Source organism: Oncorhynchus gorbuscha, linkage group LG15 (assembly GCF_021184085.1).
Source record: "Oncorhynchus gorbuscha isolate QuinsamMale2020 ecotype Even-year linkage group LG15, OgorEven_v1.0, whole genome shotgun sequence".
Lineage (NCBI taxonomy): Eukaryota > Metazoa > Chordata > Actinopteri > Salmoniformes > Salmonidae > Oncorhynchus > Oncorhynchus gorbuscha.
Window position 1 is genome coordinate 65,327,300 of NC_060187.1, and position 16,200 is coordinate 65,343,499.

A 16,200-nucleotide genomic window follows, 5' to 3' on the forward strand; every position below is an offset into this window, starting at 1 on the left:
CGCTTTAGCCAGCTGCTGAACAGTTCCGGGTAGGCTACCGACATGAGATTATGGCTAAGAGTGATATTTTTATTTGTCAAACGGCAGCCACATCGACCATTATATCACCAGAATAAGACCCTCTACTTTCACCACCCTGTGAAATTAATAATTTATTTCATCTGTAGCCTTAGAAACTGCATGGTTTCCCGAGTCGTAGTGGGACCACACATATCATCGCGTGACTCCAAGTTTACTTCGATGTGATCATTACGTTAGTATATCAATATTTGCGCATAAAGAGATTTCCACCCCAATTTCTCACATAATTCATTTTTTAAACACAAATTCGAACGAACAAATTGTCGGCATTTATTCAATTGTACCGGCATATCCTATTTCCATCTTTTTCATGAGGCAGTTCATTTATCCACATAGAATGGTTGGATTGAAACCTGGTTATAGATATCGCTAGTATTTAAACCGTTTCCAAATTATGGTAACGTATCAAACATTTTGACACCCCTTGCCTCTTCAAATCAAGAGCTTGCTATCGTTACAGGAAGAATATCTATTGCATACTCAACTCGCCCTCTTTCCTCGCCTCAAACCCCATTGGATGAGGGCAAACCCAGAGGTCCTTCCCCTTTGTCTTCCAATGGGTTTTGAGAAGAGAGAGGACGCAAGGAAGATACAATTGAGATTATCCTGATGTCTAGCACGCGCTCGGTAATGTGGTCAATTTGTCAGCAGATGGGGGCAATTATTATTGTAATTGATTAGTCTTTATTGTGTAAAATGTGCATAATTGGTTATGGAGGGATATATTTTTCTTCAGACAATATCTGAAATGCAGACTAAAATATTGCGAAATACAGGCAGACACGCACCCTATCATATTATTGGGCTATAGTAATGACTAATATAATTAATTGTGATGACTAATGTAATGCATTCTTATTACTTCGTTGCAAACATCTGTTTTGTTGGGGCTCGTTTCCATGGACGTGGTTCATACTAATTCGAAAACAATAATACTGAAACTGAGTGAGTATACATTTCTTCATTATAGCATTTTACTCTATGCGTTACCAACACAATTACATCAAATAGTTGGGTAAATTTGGTTAAATACCCCTGGATGATAAAAAAAAATGTTGTTATAAATGCACATCACCCCCAGTGGTAGCGGCAGGAGGGTGCGTAGTCAGTTACAGCCTCCGCGGACAATCGACTCGAGGGAGGGAACATGTTGACATAAGGAAGGACTAGGGCTGTTTGTTTAGGAGCGGCACAACCATGGACAAGACTGCCGTAGTAAAAGTCGGTGCCGCGGCCAGTGCCAGTGTATGTGCTCTGTTCGGTGGTGTGGTTCTCGCCCAGTACATGTTCGCCAAGAAGAAGAGAGCGGGAAAGAAAACGAAGATCATCGAGATGGTGAGTGGGCTCGCGCGTGCTGTTCATGTGTGTATTGCGCAGTCGCGGATGTTCCTAGAAATAACAAGGATGGTTTAGAGGTCATTATTTGCTAGGTAGCTATGGTGGTGTCACGAAAAGCTGTTCAAAATCGCGCCATTAAACTGATGCTGTTTGTCAGGTGGTGAAATTTGCCAGCTGATTTCGTGGTACAATGTTGAAATAATGTTGGTTCAATGGGTTGCAAAGTCCCTTCTGCTCTACTCTCGAGACCCCTGTCCAAAATAAACAAGTCTGGAAGCCAAATTAGTGTCTCTATCAAAGAAGTTCAACTGGTATGTCAAAAGAGTTTACAGGTCAAGTGTGAGCTTTACTTTTCACATTGCTTGTCCTCAAGCATCATTGCTAGTTACATCTTGTGATTCTCTAAGGTCCATTCTCAATCTTAGGACATGTAGCCTACCACCTAGTCTCTACGAATCTGAGAGTGGCAGACAAATCTCTCCTCTCTAACATAAAGGCTCACTTTTTGTGATCAGTCCCATCACATGTCAGACTGTTGAATAAACTTCATTTGAAAGTACTTTCCCTGTTGTCCACTGATTTCTGTCCTTGTGTAGAAGGTAATCTGAGACAAAATATCCAGAGTAGTGCCATTAACCTGACTATGTCGGTTTGTATTTTCAATGCTGAAACAATTGACTTGCACAATTGATATGACTTGCACAACATGTCAACGGACATGTTTAACCTAAGCACAGATCAAACATTGTACCATGAAATCAGATGGCAAATTTCACCACCACTTCCAGCTAATTGCGAGGGAATGGGCTTTGACAGTTCGGTTACATTCCGCAATTGTTTACATATTGTGCATCAGGAGATGGAAAATAAAAGTAAAATAGCCTAAAGTTGCTGCAAAAAGTTGGGTAAATAACACTTTCCTGTGGTTAGCCCCATCTCCACTTCCTACTGCCAAAAGAACAAACAGCACGGTCAACCAGTAAAGTACTCTTTTAAGCTTTACCATTATTAAAGATGCACTATGCAGAAATTGCTTTGCCATTTTCTGGTTACCAAAATTCTAATAGTATACCTAATTTCAGTTTGACAAAACAAGCAAGTATAGTGTAGAGAATCATTGTACCATCTAAACTGCTGTGAAATATATTTTCCATAACCAAAAATATAGTATTTGAAGCTGGTGTACAAAAATATGCAACATTTAAGAACAGGAAGCATACAAATGGTACACAGAACATATCTACAGTTTCTTAGACTTGCTTTCAATGAGTGACAGATCTATAACACATTTCTATGTGAATTTGATCAAGTCACCCAGAAAGTTACATATTGCAGCTTTAAATCTCATTGTATTCAACATTCTGGTTGATAGAGACTTGTCTTTTTACAGCAACTTCTTTCAGACTGATGTTTAGACAACCTACCATCAAGGGGTACAACTGAGGATTTGTTAGCATTATGTGTGGCTGTTGGGTCTCAGCCTAGGTTAGATTTAGAGTGACTATCTGGATCAGATGACAAATGTATTTCAGTGAATGGCAAACACCCCATGCATCTCCCCAATCAATATCAAATCAAATGTATATAGCCCTTCGTACATCAGCTGATATCTCAAAGTGCTGTACAGAAACCCAGCCTAAAACCCCAAACAGCAAGCAATGCAGGTGTAGAAGCACGGTGGCTAGGAAAAACTCCCTAGAAAGGCCAAAACCTAGGAAGAAACCTAGAGGAACCAGGCTATGTGGGGTGGCCAGTCCTCTTCTGGCTGTGCCGGGTGGAGATTATAACAGAACATGGCCAAGATGTTCAAATGTTCATAAAATGACCAGCATGGTCCAATAATAATAAGGTAGAACAGTTGAAACTGGAGCAGCAGCACGGCCAGGTGGACTGGGGACAGCAAGGAGTCATCATGTCAGATAGTCCTGAGGCATGGTCCTAGGGCTCAGGTCCTCCGAGAGAGAGAAAGAAAGAGAGAATTAGAGAGAGCACACTTAAATTCACACAGGACACCGAATAAGACAGGAGTAGTACTCCAGATATAACAAACTGACCCTAGCCCACCGACACAAACTACTGCAGCATAAATACTGGAGGCTGAGACAGGAGGGGTCAGGAGACACTGAAATCAGATTAACCCATTTGGTGGGAATTGTAACGTGGCCATATAGCGAGCAATGCTACACTGCCCCCTTAGAACAGGAAGGCATTTCCCCGTGCTTTGACTTCTCAGCCCCCTCACATGTCCGGGCAGCGTGCTTCGATTGCCTCACGGCTGCCATCCCACTTCTGACGCCAGTAGCAAACTGTGGGGCGGGGAAGTGAACCAGGGTCACTGGTGTGAAAGGCAGCGCACCAATAGGGTTAGCCCACTTGATGTGAATTGTGACATGGCTCATATAGTGAGGATTGCTACATCTTATTGTTCAGTTATTTTTAGACACTGTGTACAATTGTTGTATTGCATGTATTAATTTAAACTATCACAGTGCCAATTGTCTGTGAAATGTTTTAGAATCATTGTTTGACATAGTGAAAGACGGTTGTACCTCACAGGCAGCCAGACTCTTACATTGTCTGACACATCGCTAACCGGTGCACAAGACAAGTTGGCATTGTTTTATAGACGGCAGGGAGGGTGACCTCCATATATATATCTCAGACCTCCATTAAACTTAGCGTGTTGACTAGAGGTCGACCGATAATGATTTTTCAATGCCGATACCGATTATTGGAGGACCATAAAAGCCGATACCAATTATTCGGACGATTTTTAAAATGTATTTATTTGTAATAATGACAATTACAACAATACTGAATAAACACTTATTTTAACTTATTATAATACATCAATAAAATCAATTTAGCTTCAAGTAAATAATGAAACATGTTCAATTTGGTTTAAATATTGCAAAAACAAAGTGTTGGAGAAGTAAAAGTGCAATATTTGCCATGTAAAATATGTGCCATGTAAGAAAGCTAAAGTTTCAGTTCCTTGCTCAGAACATATGAAAGCTGGTGATTCCTTTTAACATGAGTCTTCAATATTCCCAAGTAAGAAGCTTTAGGTTGTAGTTATAGGAACTATAGGACTATTTCCCTCTATACCATTTGTATTTCATTAACCTTTGACTATTGGATGTTCTTATAGGCACTTTAGAATTGCCAGTGTAACAGTATAGCTTCCGTCCCTCTCCTCGTTCCTCCCTGGGCTCGGACCAGCAACACAACGACAATTAGCGCATGCTAACTAGCTAGCCATTTCACCTCGGTTACATGAGCCTCATCTCGGGAGTTGATAGGCTTGACGTCATAAACAGCGCAATGCTTGACTCACAACGACGAGCTGCTGTCGTTCTGCCCCTGAACAAGGCAGTTAACACACTGTTCCTAGACTGTCATTGAAAATAAGAATGTGTTCTTAACGGACTTGCCTAGTTAAAGATTAAATAAAGGTGTAAAAAAAAATTTTATTTATTTTTTTTTAATCGGCCCTATTTAATGGGCCATTCCGATTAATCGGTTGACCTCTAGTGTTGACCCATTCATTCACACTAAACTTCTTCCAGGAATGATGTGCTGGCTGTTCTATTCCCTGCTTTCTGACTGGGGTTCTTTTTAGGCAAGCTTTGCGCTCTGTTTTTGTTGTTGTTTGTATTTTAACCTTGATTTCGCTCTGTTGTATGTCAAACTGCCTTGCTTTATCTTGGCCAGGTCGCAATTGCAAATGAGAACTTGTTCTCAACTAGCCTACCTGGTTAAAGGTGAAATCAAATGTTTAAAAACAGGCATGTCGGTTGTTACGATTCCCTTTTGGCCCGACAGTCTATGGGGGGACAGTCTATGGGGGGATGGTAATCAGACCCGTAACATAACTCATGCAATTTATAATAGTGACAAAGTAAAAGTGTGAACGAAATAACCACGACAACTGAAATCTACCGTCAAACTCATGGTTTATTAGTAAACACACGGTAATGGGGGGAGCAGGAAAAGGGGCTGAGCTGGACCCAAGGAAAGAAACTATAAGTATTCAAAAACACCCCTAAGCTAGACTAGCCTACTTTAACAACAGCTAACTAACTAACCAAAAATACAGTGGGTGGTCCACCCAGTTCTAACTAGTGTATTTAACAAAGTTTACCTACGGGTAGTGTATGCCCATGGGTGACTTGTCTTGGTTCCCCCTTTTCCCACCAGCATACAAACACCATAACCAAAACTCACAGGTGAGGACAAAGTGATATGGAGGTGCTCAAACAAAAGAGGTCAATACATAAAGAGAGAGTGGAACAGAGAGACCTACAGACATGGCATTTACAGAGAGATTGAGCTCGAGCGAACAACTGACAGGGTTTTTAAACCAAGGGAAAGGAACTGTGATTGGGTAGGAAACAGGAGGAGGTGTGTCTTCTGATTGAGGCTTGATTGGTGACTGATTTTCACCTGTGAGGGGAGAAGGAGTGAAAAGAACACATACACAGGATACCTGTATCCGTAACATCGGTTAAGAACAAATTCTTATTTACAATGACAGTATACCCCGGCCAAACTCAGGAGACGCTGGTCCAATTGTGTGCCACCCTATGGAACTCCCAACCACGGCCGGATGTGAATCAGCCTGGATTTGAACCAGCAACTGTAGTGACGCCTCTTGCACTGTGTTGCAGTGCCTTAGACCACTGCGCCACTCGGGATTATTATAGTGTCCCCAGCATGGGAAACTGATAGAAAAACACACAGCCACTCCACAGTATCTAGTTGTAGCAGGCGTGCTCATGTAGCCTGATGTCCCAGCCCACAGTGCTGTCCTGTTGGTCAATGTTGGCATCTACTACATGGTTGTGTTTGGGATTGAAATGGTCTCATGTATTCATCATTGGCCACTAGATTGCAGGCAAGAACATTTGTAGTGCTTCATGCTTGCTCTCAAGCAAATAAACATGTTCACTCCACTTTCTCCTTGGGGAGATTGGCAATAGACAGTCTTGCTCAGTGCTGAACTGTTTTACTTCCTTTTGGACATCTTTTTCAGTTTGATCTATGTTGCTATTTCAGAAAAATATTGTTACTATGTTCTAGTTTTATGGTGTGTTTAAGATTCCCCAAAATGTTCTTTCGTGATCGTACTACTACAACGCTTTTAGTATTATTTTCAAAGTATTACTTTGACTCCAGCATAGACCCAGTGTCTTTACATTATGGTTAGGCCTAAACAATGTGTAGGAGCCGTTTTGGCCTGTATGTGTTGTCTGTCAAGAGTCATTTTGACTTGTTTTGTACACTAGAGGGCACTATATGTTGAGGGTTACTGTGTGTGTTTTATGGGGGGAGAGTACAGGTGAGAGGAGAGCGCATACAGTTCTTACCGTATCACAGATACAGCTTATAGAATTGCATCTCTCTGCACCTATTTGTATAGGAATATGTGTAGTGGAGCTATTTACATTTGATTCTGTATGTGCAGTGAATGGGAACTTCACCCAAGCTGATTTTTTTTTTTTTTGTGGACGTGTTATGGACAGCTTTCTCCTGTGCCAGTGGCTTTTCATAGGGAATCGCCACTACAATGTGGTTAAGTCGCTCAACAAAGTCTCGGCTTAAATAGTCCAAGGAGGGGTGACCGACACAATAGAGTACAGGTGTATATTGCTGGTTAAGTGACCTTGTTTGGCTGAGGTCACAAATGTTCTCTCCAGAGGTCGACCGATTTATGATTTTTCAACGCCGATACCAATTATTGGTAATAATGACAATTGCAACAATACTGAATGAACACTTATTTTAACTTAATACATCAATAAAATCAATTTAGCCTCAAGTAAATAATGAAACATTTTCAATTTGGTTTAAATAATGCAACAATAAAGTGTTGGAGAAGAAAGTAAAAGTGCAATATGTGCCATGTAAGAAAGCTAATGTTTAAGTTCCTTGCTCAGAACATGAGAACATATGAAAGCTGGTGGTTCCTTTTAACATGAGTCTTCAATATTCCTAGGTAAGAAGTTTTAGGTTGTAGTTATTATAGGACTATTTCTCTCTATATGATTTGTATTTCATATACCTTTGCCTATTGGATGTTCTTATAGGCACTTTAGTATTGCCAGTGTAACAGTATAGCTTCCGTCCCTCTCCTCGCCCCTACCTGGGCTCGAACCAGGAACACATCGACAACAGCCACCCTCGAAGCAGCGTTACCCATCGCTCCACAAAAGCTGCGGCCCTTGCAGAGCAAGGGGAACAACTACTTCAAGTCTCAGAGCGAGTGACGTTTGAAACGCTATTAGCTATTAGTCTAAATATTGCTGTTACATTGCACAACCTTCAATGTTATGTCATAATTATGTAATATTCTGGCAAATTAGTTCGCAATGAGCCAGGCGGCCCAAACTGTTGCATATACCCTGACTCTGCGTGCAATGAACGCAAGAGAAGTGACACAATTTCACCTGGTTAATATTGCTTGCTAACCTTTCTTTTAGCTAAATATGCAGGTTTAAAAATATATACTTCTGTGTATTGAATTTAAGAAAGGCATTGATGTTTATGGTTAGGTACACGTTGGAGCAACGACAGTCCTTATTCGCGAATGAGCACGGCATTGATTATATGCAACACAGGACACGCTAGATGAACTAGTAATATCATCAAACATAACTAGTGATTATGATTGATGGTTTTTTATAAGATAAGTTTAATGCTAGCTAGCAACTTATTATGGCTTCTTACTGCATTCGCGTAACAGGCAGTCTCCTCGTGGAGTGCAATGAGAGGCAGGTGGTTAGCGCGTTGGACTAGTTAACTGTAAGGTTGCAAGATTGAATCCCCTAGCTGACAAGGTAAAAATCTGTCGTTCTGCCCCTGAACAAGGCAGTAAACCCACCGTTCCTAGGCCGTCATTGAAAATAAGAATGTGTTCTTAACTGACTTGCCATGTTAAATAGTTGTAAATTGGCGTCCACAAATACCGCTTTCCGATTGTTATGAAAACTTGAAATCGGCCCTAATTAATCGGTCAACCTCCAGTTCCCTCTGACTTCTCCTGTGACACGGCAGGCTTATCCAGGGGCAACAGAGTTACAGCCTTCCTCCTTTGCGGAGAGGGAGTTTATCTACGACAGAGCGGACTGTCCATGTGCCTGTGCTGTAGTGATACTGTTAGCTGAAGAGCTCTTACAGCAGACACTGTCCACTTTGCTGTCTACCTATTCATATTTATGAGGCATGGCGTATAGGGCCAAGCGGATCTCTGTTTCTCTTACATACTTTCTCTCAAGGGGTAAGACCTCTAATAGGACCATTTCTACTCCACCCCAGAGCCAATACTATTTTAGGGTTTTCAGTGGGCACTACAAGTTAAGAGAAATGCATTCTAATGAGAATGTTATTAAGCTATCATGAAATGTTCTGTGGCAATGTGGATGATACTTTGCCAAACTACATAGGGCCCAACCACAGCCCTACTCTAATCACAGAGCAGCACACGCAGCTTATCAGAACGCTGTTCTAGGGAAATGAGTGTCCAAGCCTGCCTGGCAAAGTCACCATTTTGGCTGTCAAAACTCTTGAACTAAAATGTTGTCAGCAGCATGCCCTCACAGCCCTCGTTAATGTCTTTTTTTTCCTCTTCTGCCCTTGTTCCACATAGTAGGTCTTTATTTACATTTGTTGCAGAAATGTTCAGTATATTCTTACATTGACTGATTCACCCAAGGTAACTTCTCTTCCCTATATTTGTGTAGGCATAATTCCGTCACAAATGCACAGGTAAATGGAAATGCCTCAAAGCACCTCTTTCACTCTTTTGCTCGGTGGCTGATAGTAGTCTGAATACAGACTACTACAAATGAACTCCCAACTCTCGTACTCTGCTCCAGCTGTGTCCTCTATAACCTTTGACTTTGGTGAACAAGGCTGGGGGTGAGGACGAGACGCCCTCCACTGTAGAAAGGAATGTTGAGCCAGAACTTTCACGGATGTTGAAAAAGTTACAAACTGACAATGGGTTTTAAATTGTGTTATCCCAATGTATTAGATTTTTTTCTTCGGGTGAGGCAGAATCGCCAATGGACTCCCTTTCAACACCTGATGTTTGAAGGTTTTTCCAAAGATTAAAATGTAGGCCTAGCCTATTTATGGGCGGGGGGAAGCATTTTAGATTGGGTGGAACTTGGTTTTTGTATATCCTTGTTGTTTTAAATGTCTTATAAAAAAGACGATGGCATAAAGGTATCTGTTTTAGACCTTTTTCTCCCAAGGCTTGGGTGGAGAGAGGTTTGATTTATCACCTACATATGATACCAGTGTCAGAAACTCAACAGTCACCATGGTAGTGGAAATGCAGACCTGAATATGATTGGCCAGCCATTCCGTTGTCTAGTTATTTGATCAATGTTGATTGGATAGGTGTGTGTAGTCTTATTTTGGTGAGACGTGATTAGAAATCTCTACCTGAGTTAGGCCTATTGAAAGGTGGTATGTGACCCTGCAGCTGAGGTATGGTTTGTCATGTGCTAGGCCTAAATAATGACTGACTCCTAACTGACATTTCTGACTTGCTGATTGGCAAGTCAGAAATGTCAGAGTTCCGACTAGTGTGTGAATGCGGCATATAACCTACAGGGGGAAAAACTCAGATGGCTTCTCATTGGCGGAGAGCAGATTTGATGAACCATGACCCTTTGACCCTGGGTATTCCATAGCCACGCACACACAAACATGTGGGACAGGGTAGGGGTCTTGAAATGTGTGTGCTCAGTGTTGGTGGAGAAATGCACCGCAGGGTTTCGTCCCTAGCCTGGCAATAATCCAGACAAGTGGGAGGGCTGTTTCTGTTGCATCATGTGATTGTAATGGATTCCAGTTACAGTACCTCTATTAAAAGCTGAGGGGTCAAAGGTAAACTACTGCCACCGGGCAATTCCATGTCCTGTCATCTACTTGCCTTCTCTGTGTGGGTGTGTTAAGACATGTTAATTTAATCTTTCTGTGTCCTGTGTTTATGATGTAAATTGAAGTGGTGTGTGAGTTGTTCATTTGCGTGTCAGTGCGTCACTGGCCTCTTACAAAGGGGAGGGATTATATAGTCTAATCTATTTTGGGTGACGCCCCCTCTGTTGCGTTGCCTATATAAACCCTTTGCTGACAGAGAACCTTTTCTTCACTCCCTTCACTTGTGTTGTGCAAGACCAGAGGAAAAGGTACGTGTGTGTGTGTGTGTGTGTGTGTGTGTGTGTGTGTGTGTGTGTGTGTGTGTGTGTGTGTGTGTGTGTGCTGTTGGTCCGAGCCCTGCTGTTAGCACCAGCTACAAATTGCTCTGGAGGGTCAGACAATGACTAGGCTACAAATGTGTTATTTATGTTTGTGTTTAGAGTTGGAGAAAGGATGAACTGAATGCATGAAAGATGGGGAATTAATGGATTATTATGGAGTCTATACTGTAAAATATCATTAGAGGACAGTGTGATAATAGTTGATAGTTGTAAATGGGTATGACTGGTATTTGGCTCGACGCGTGTGTGGATTCTGCTCTCCCATTCCACTAACTAAGTTTATACCTACTATTCAAGAATGAGTTACATAGGTGTGGTCTAAGTGTTTTTAAAATGGAAGAATGTTGTCAATGTAGCCTATGCATCTGGAACGGTGTATTTCTTAAAGACATTACGACGCATGACATTGCGTAAACAACTCAAATGTACCAAAGGAGAGGGTGTTCTGTTACATGGATCAGACCCAGTGTATTACATTTAAGTGGTGTGAGAGGGTTGTAAAGAAGGGGGGGTGAAGGGGTTCCTAACTTGAACCTACATCCCAGTCATAACGTCCACTGATACCACAGAACAGTCTTGGTACACTATTGCATACCACTGATGGGTGTGTGTGTGTGTGTGCAAAGTTGTTTGTTGATGGGGTGTGGGCTATTTTGATACTCAAACACACTCTGGTGAAGGAATACCCAGGTATCTAGTTTACACCCCTGATCTTTCCCAGCTCCACCCCCCTTCAGTCAAGGTTTTATTAGCAACCTTAAAAATACACTCAAGGGGAGAAAAGGGTGTGCGCACACACACCAGCTGAAGGTCATATTTATGCTTTGTTACATTCCTGCCCTGACATGTCAACAGGGCTTCAACTGCGCTATAGATCGCTCTCTCATTTCTCCACCTGAACCTAATTCGTTGCCTGATCATTAGCCTAATATTGTAGTTAGATCACCAAGTCAAGTAGCAACAATTCAATCGAACATATTGGTGTCTGCAGCCCTGTAATTTGTTTGTGGTTCAGGTCTCCTCCCTCCTGGCCTGGGACTTGTTTGGGTGGTGGTCAGTTATGTACGGAAGAAGGATCCATAACATCAGCTGTTCCACTGCTATGGCCCTGGGGAGATGGGGGCTGAGGCACGAGGGGTGTTGTGATATCCAGTTAGTCTACTCCTGACTCCTCTTACATTGGCCCCAAAAAATGACGGTGCTCTTTTAAACTCGACCCGCACCCCACCAAATACTAACCATAGGCCCAACTCAGGTTAACCTCAACACTTAATTTTATTATTGACTCCTCCTCCCTCCGGCGGGGTCTTCTTTTCAATGATTGATTTAAAAAATGTATTGATTCAGTGATGGGTGTTACATGCTACTTGTAGTAGTGTATATTAGAAGCATGCTTAATGATCTCTTTCTGTGTCTTTCTCCATCTCTCAGATGCCAGAGTTTGAGAAGAACACGGTCCACATGAGGGATCCAGAGCGGGTGGAACGGATCATCTGTGACATGATCAAGGGTGGCGCCTCCAAACTGCAGGTACAGTAGGAGGGGAAGGGTGTGCAAAGAGAACTGGGCCGTTCGTATTGGCTGAACAGTGACACCCTGTGGTGACAGTATGATGACCAGAGTGATCACTGACTCCCCTCCATGGCTCTCCTGGTTTGTTTTCAGGTCATCACTGACTTTGACATGACGTTAAGCCGGTTCGCAGTCAACGGCAAACGCTGCCCCACGTGTCATAGTAAGTACAACATAAAACCAGCTCAACATTCACTGGGATTCTAAATAAGTTACCTGCCTATGACTGTCTCTGGCCTATCCATCTGACCAAAGTCCTCCTTTCCACATAGATATCATTGACAACTGCAAGCTTGTCACCGAAGATTGTAGGACCAAGGTTTGTTTGATGTTACTATTGCTTAATAGTATTTGTAGGTGTCACGAAAGCACGTGTTAATGCTAATTGATTTTCTGTCTGTCTTTTAGTTACTGGAGCTTAAGAACACATATTACCCCATAGAGATTGACCCCCATCTAACGATGGAGGAGAAGTATCCATTTATGGTAGAATGGTGAGTAGACGCATGGACACGTGCGCACACACATACCGTTGCTCTCGCTAAGGCCCAGTGTGTGTGTGTTGACAGGTACTTTAAGTCCCACACATTACTGGTGGAGCAGAGGCTACAGAAGGACAAACTCTCGGAGGTGGTGAGGGACTCGGACGCCTGCCTGAGGTAAGACCTGATAAAAATAATGTGAATGAATTTAAACTACAGAAAGCCGCTCAGGACACAAGTTGAGCCAGAGTGGCCGTTATTGCCGCTTCATAAACACGAGCTCTACGAAATATTATTTATTTCTGCCTGTGAATAATTTTCGTTCATATAAGCTGGATGTCTGTCCCACAGAGGGCTATGAGTGGTTCTAATGCTTTCATGTCTGTCCCACAGGGAGGGCTATGAGTGGTTCTAATACTTTCATGTCTGTCCCACAGAGAGGGCTATGAGTGGTTCTAATGCTTACATGTCTGTCCCACGGGGAGGGCTATGAGTGGTTTTAATGCTTACATGTCTGTCCCACAGAAAGGGCTATGAGTGGTTCTAATGCTTACATGTCTGTCCCACAGGGAGGGCTATGAGTGGTTCTAATACTTTCATGTCTGTCCCACAGAGAGGGCTATGAGTGGTTCTAATGCTTACATGTCTGTCCCACAGGGAGAGTGGTTCTAATGCTTACATGTCTGTCCCACAGAAAGGGCTATGAGTGGTTCTAATGCTTACATGTCTGTCCCACAGGAGGGCTATGAGTGGTTCTAATGCTTACATGTCTGTCCCACGGGGAGGGCTATGAGTGGTTTTAATGCTTACATATCTGTCCCACAGGGAGGGTTATGAGTGGTTTTAATGCTTACATGTCTGTCCCACAGGGAGGGTTATGAGCGGTTTTAATGCTTACATGTCTGTCCCACAGGGAGGGCTATGAGTGGTTTTAATGCTTACATGTCTGTCCCACAGGGAGGGCTATGAGTGGTTTTAATGCTTACATGTCTGTCCCACAGGGAGGGCTATGAGTGGTTTTAATGCTTACATGTCTGTCCCACAGGGAGGGCTATGAGTGGTTTTAATGCTTACATGTCTGTCCCACAGGGAGGGCTATGAGTGGTTTTAATACTTACATGTCTGTCCCACAGGGAGGGTTATGAGCCGTTCTTTGACCGTCTCCAGCAGCACAACGTGCCCGTGTTCATCTTCTCAGCGGGTCTGGGAGACGTCCTGGAGGAGATCATCCACCAGGCGGGGGTCTACCACCCCAATGTCAAGGTGGTGTCCAACTTCATGGACTTCGATGAGAATGTACGTCCCCCCCCCTGTCCCTCGAGGAGAGCTTGGTACATGCTGAGGACAGGCCTGCGTTTCTGAGTGTTGATAAACCTGATTAAAAAAGCTATGGTTCTACCTGTATGTATGCATTGCATTGCAGTTGCATCAGTTAGCTCAGTTCCATTTAAACTCAAGTATTTTTCTTCTCTCAGGGTGAGCTGAGGGGCTTCAAGGGAGAGCTGATCCATGTGTTCAACAAGCACGACGGCGCCCTGCGCAACACCGAGTACTTCAAACAGGTGAAGGACAACTGCAACATCGTGTTGCTGGGAGACTCGTTAGGTGACCTCAACATGGCTGACGGCGTGCCCAACGTGGAGAACATCCTCAAGATCGGCTTCCTCAATGACAAGGTGCCCGCAACCCCTCCCCCCCATCGCCAGTCTTCAACTCTATCTGCTCCCATCACCAGCTAAATTACTGCATATGAATAGTCTGAAGATGTGACTATAGTGACTGAAATGAAAAGTATGAGATTATGTGCTGTGTATGTCTGTGCCAATGTGCATCGTAACTCTTCTCCTCTTCCCTGGCAGGTGGAGGAGCGTTTGGAGAAATATCTGGACTCTTATGACATCGTCTTGGTAAAGGACGAGACTCTAGAAGTTCCCAATTCTATCCTTCAGAAGATCCTATAACTCATCCCCTCTCCACAGCATACTGACACACTTCCCCCAAACCCATGGAAAATGAACCGACCTCTGAACCCCCAGACGGACGTTACTGGCCCCCGCCACTGACTCACAGCCCCTCGACATACAGTAGCTCCATGGGCACCCCTCCTTTGATCCCACCTCTGCCACCAACCATAGGGTCACGGTTGGGTACTGGGTGTTCCCTTCCCCTCTTCATGAAGACATTTATTCTCCTCTCAATGAACTATTTTAAAGGACACAGCCTCAGTCTTTGTCTGTCTGCAATCTTGTCGATGTCCTCCACCCCCCCCAAAAAATGCTAACTAAATATTTGTATAATTTGCGTGTAATTGTTCATATTTTTGATATTGTAATGCTTGTAGCAGCTTGCGAGTCATAAACCGAGCATCCACACAAGAACACGGCGACGTCTTTGGAACAGTCCTAGCATGCATTTCACCACACTACGTCACCTTGCATTGTGCAACAGCTTGGCTACAGGAATCAACGTAGGTCTGAAAGAATAACGTGAACCTGTCTATGGGTGAACCATACTCAGACATTGGTATGAATGTTATCAGTGGTTTTCTGGATGTAGTAATGGATTCTGTCTTGCGCAAGAAAAGCCATGTCTGCATCTCTATCAGTTTGTTCACATGGTGACTTTGCTACTGTAGCCACACTAGAAAGTAGCACTTTATTTTACAAGAGTACTAACACGGCGCATGTTTATGTGCCATTTAAATATACCGCATGGGTTATAAGATACCTTATGGTGCTTATATATCAAGAAATTCCGTTCTGCCCCTGAACAAGGCAGTTAACCCACTGTTCCTAGGCCGTCATTGTAAATAAGAATTTGTTCTCAACTGTCTTACCTAGTTAAATAAAGGTAAAAAATACAAATTTAATCAAGAAATTAAACAATTGTCAATGACGGTTGCGATAATAGTAGTAACTAGTGGTGCTAAAGATTTTCATAAGTTAGTTATGGGGTATTACTGTTGATGTAACTGATTATGAATTATATAGTGTCAAATAAAGTCCTATACCAAAGAAGTCATTACACAGAGGAAAAGTAGCCTGCTCAATAGGCAGTATAATACAAGAGAACACCACTGGGTAAAGCACCTTGGTCTGTGGCTCAGCAACATTCAATAAGATTCATATGTTGTTTAACTTGGCCTTTTATCCACACCCATTGACCATTTTTATTTTGTGGTTCAAATTTTAACTCTACCTCAAGCTTGGAAATGCTTATTCACCCCCTTAAGTTTCTCAGTTTTGTCTTGCACATGTTTTACGTTTTTATATTTAAAATGTTAGCGTTTTAAACGTGCTGCTACACATGCATGTTGCCTTTTCTTAACTTCAGATTTGTCTAATGAACAGCGGGGGAAATAACTTGCGAATAAAACTTGTCAAATAACATGGTGTTTTCTGTTCAACTGTACGATCAAGCTTGTGTTGGGATTGTGGGTGAAAGCAAGATGTAAT

The 16,200-nt window shown here is 42.7% G+C and overlaps 1 protein-coding gene across 5 annotated transcripts; it reads left to right on the forward strand.

Moving 5' to 3' along the window:
• Window positions 1-684: 684 nt before the first annotated feature.
• LOC123997779 (cytosolic 5'-nucleotidase 3) lies at window positions 685-16,132 on the forward strand. Of its 5 annotated transcripts, XM_046302327.1 has the most exons (10): window positions 715-1,026; window positions 1,163-1,416; window positions 12,123-12,221; window positions 12,357-12,426; window positions 12,536-12,582; window positions 12,672-12,757; window positions 12,833-12,922; window positions 13,879-14,041; window positions 14,221-14,421; window positions 14,605-16,132. In XM_046302327.1, exons 2-10 carry the CDS (start codon window positions 1,279-1,281, stop codon window positions 14,704-14,706), a joined length of 996 nt encoding a protein of 331 aa, XP_046158283.1. In that variant the 5' UTR covers window positions 715-1,026; window positions 1,163-1,278; the 3' UTR covers window positions 14,707-16,132. The 5 variants fall into 5 exon arrangements, with proteins under 5 accessions (XP_046158284.1, XP_046158283.1, XP_046158287.1 ...); XM_046302328.1 differs by lacking the exons at window positions 715-1,026; window positions 1,163-1,416 and adding an exon at window positions 685-708; XM_046302331.1 differs by lacking the exon at window positions 1,163-1,416.
• Window positions 16,133-16,200: the final 68 nt, after the last annotated feature.

What these genes read in the sequence shown, in the direction of transcription:
- LOC123997779 (XM_046302327.1), top strand. Translation starts at nt 1,279, where the DNA reads ATGGACAAGACTGCCGTAGTAAAAGTCGGTGCCGCGGCCAGTGCCAGT. An exon ending in GTGGCGCCTCCAAACTGCAG is followed by an intron (nt 12,222 to 12,356) that starts GTACAGTAGGAG and finishes GTTTGTTTTCAG; the next exon opens with GTCATCACTGACTTTGACAT. An exon ending in ACGCTGCCCCACGTGTCATA is followed by an intron (nt 12,427 to 12,535) that starts GTAAGTACAACA and finishes CTTTCCACATAG; the next exon opens with ATATCATTGACAACTGCAAG.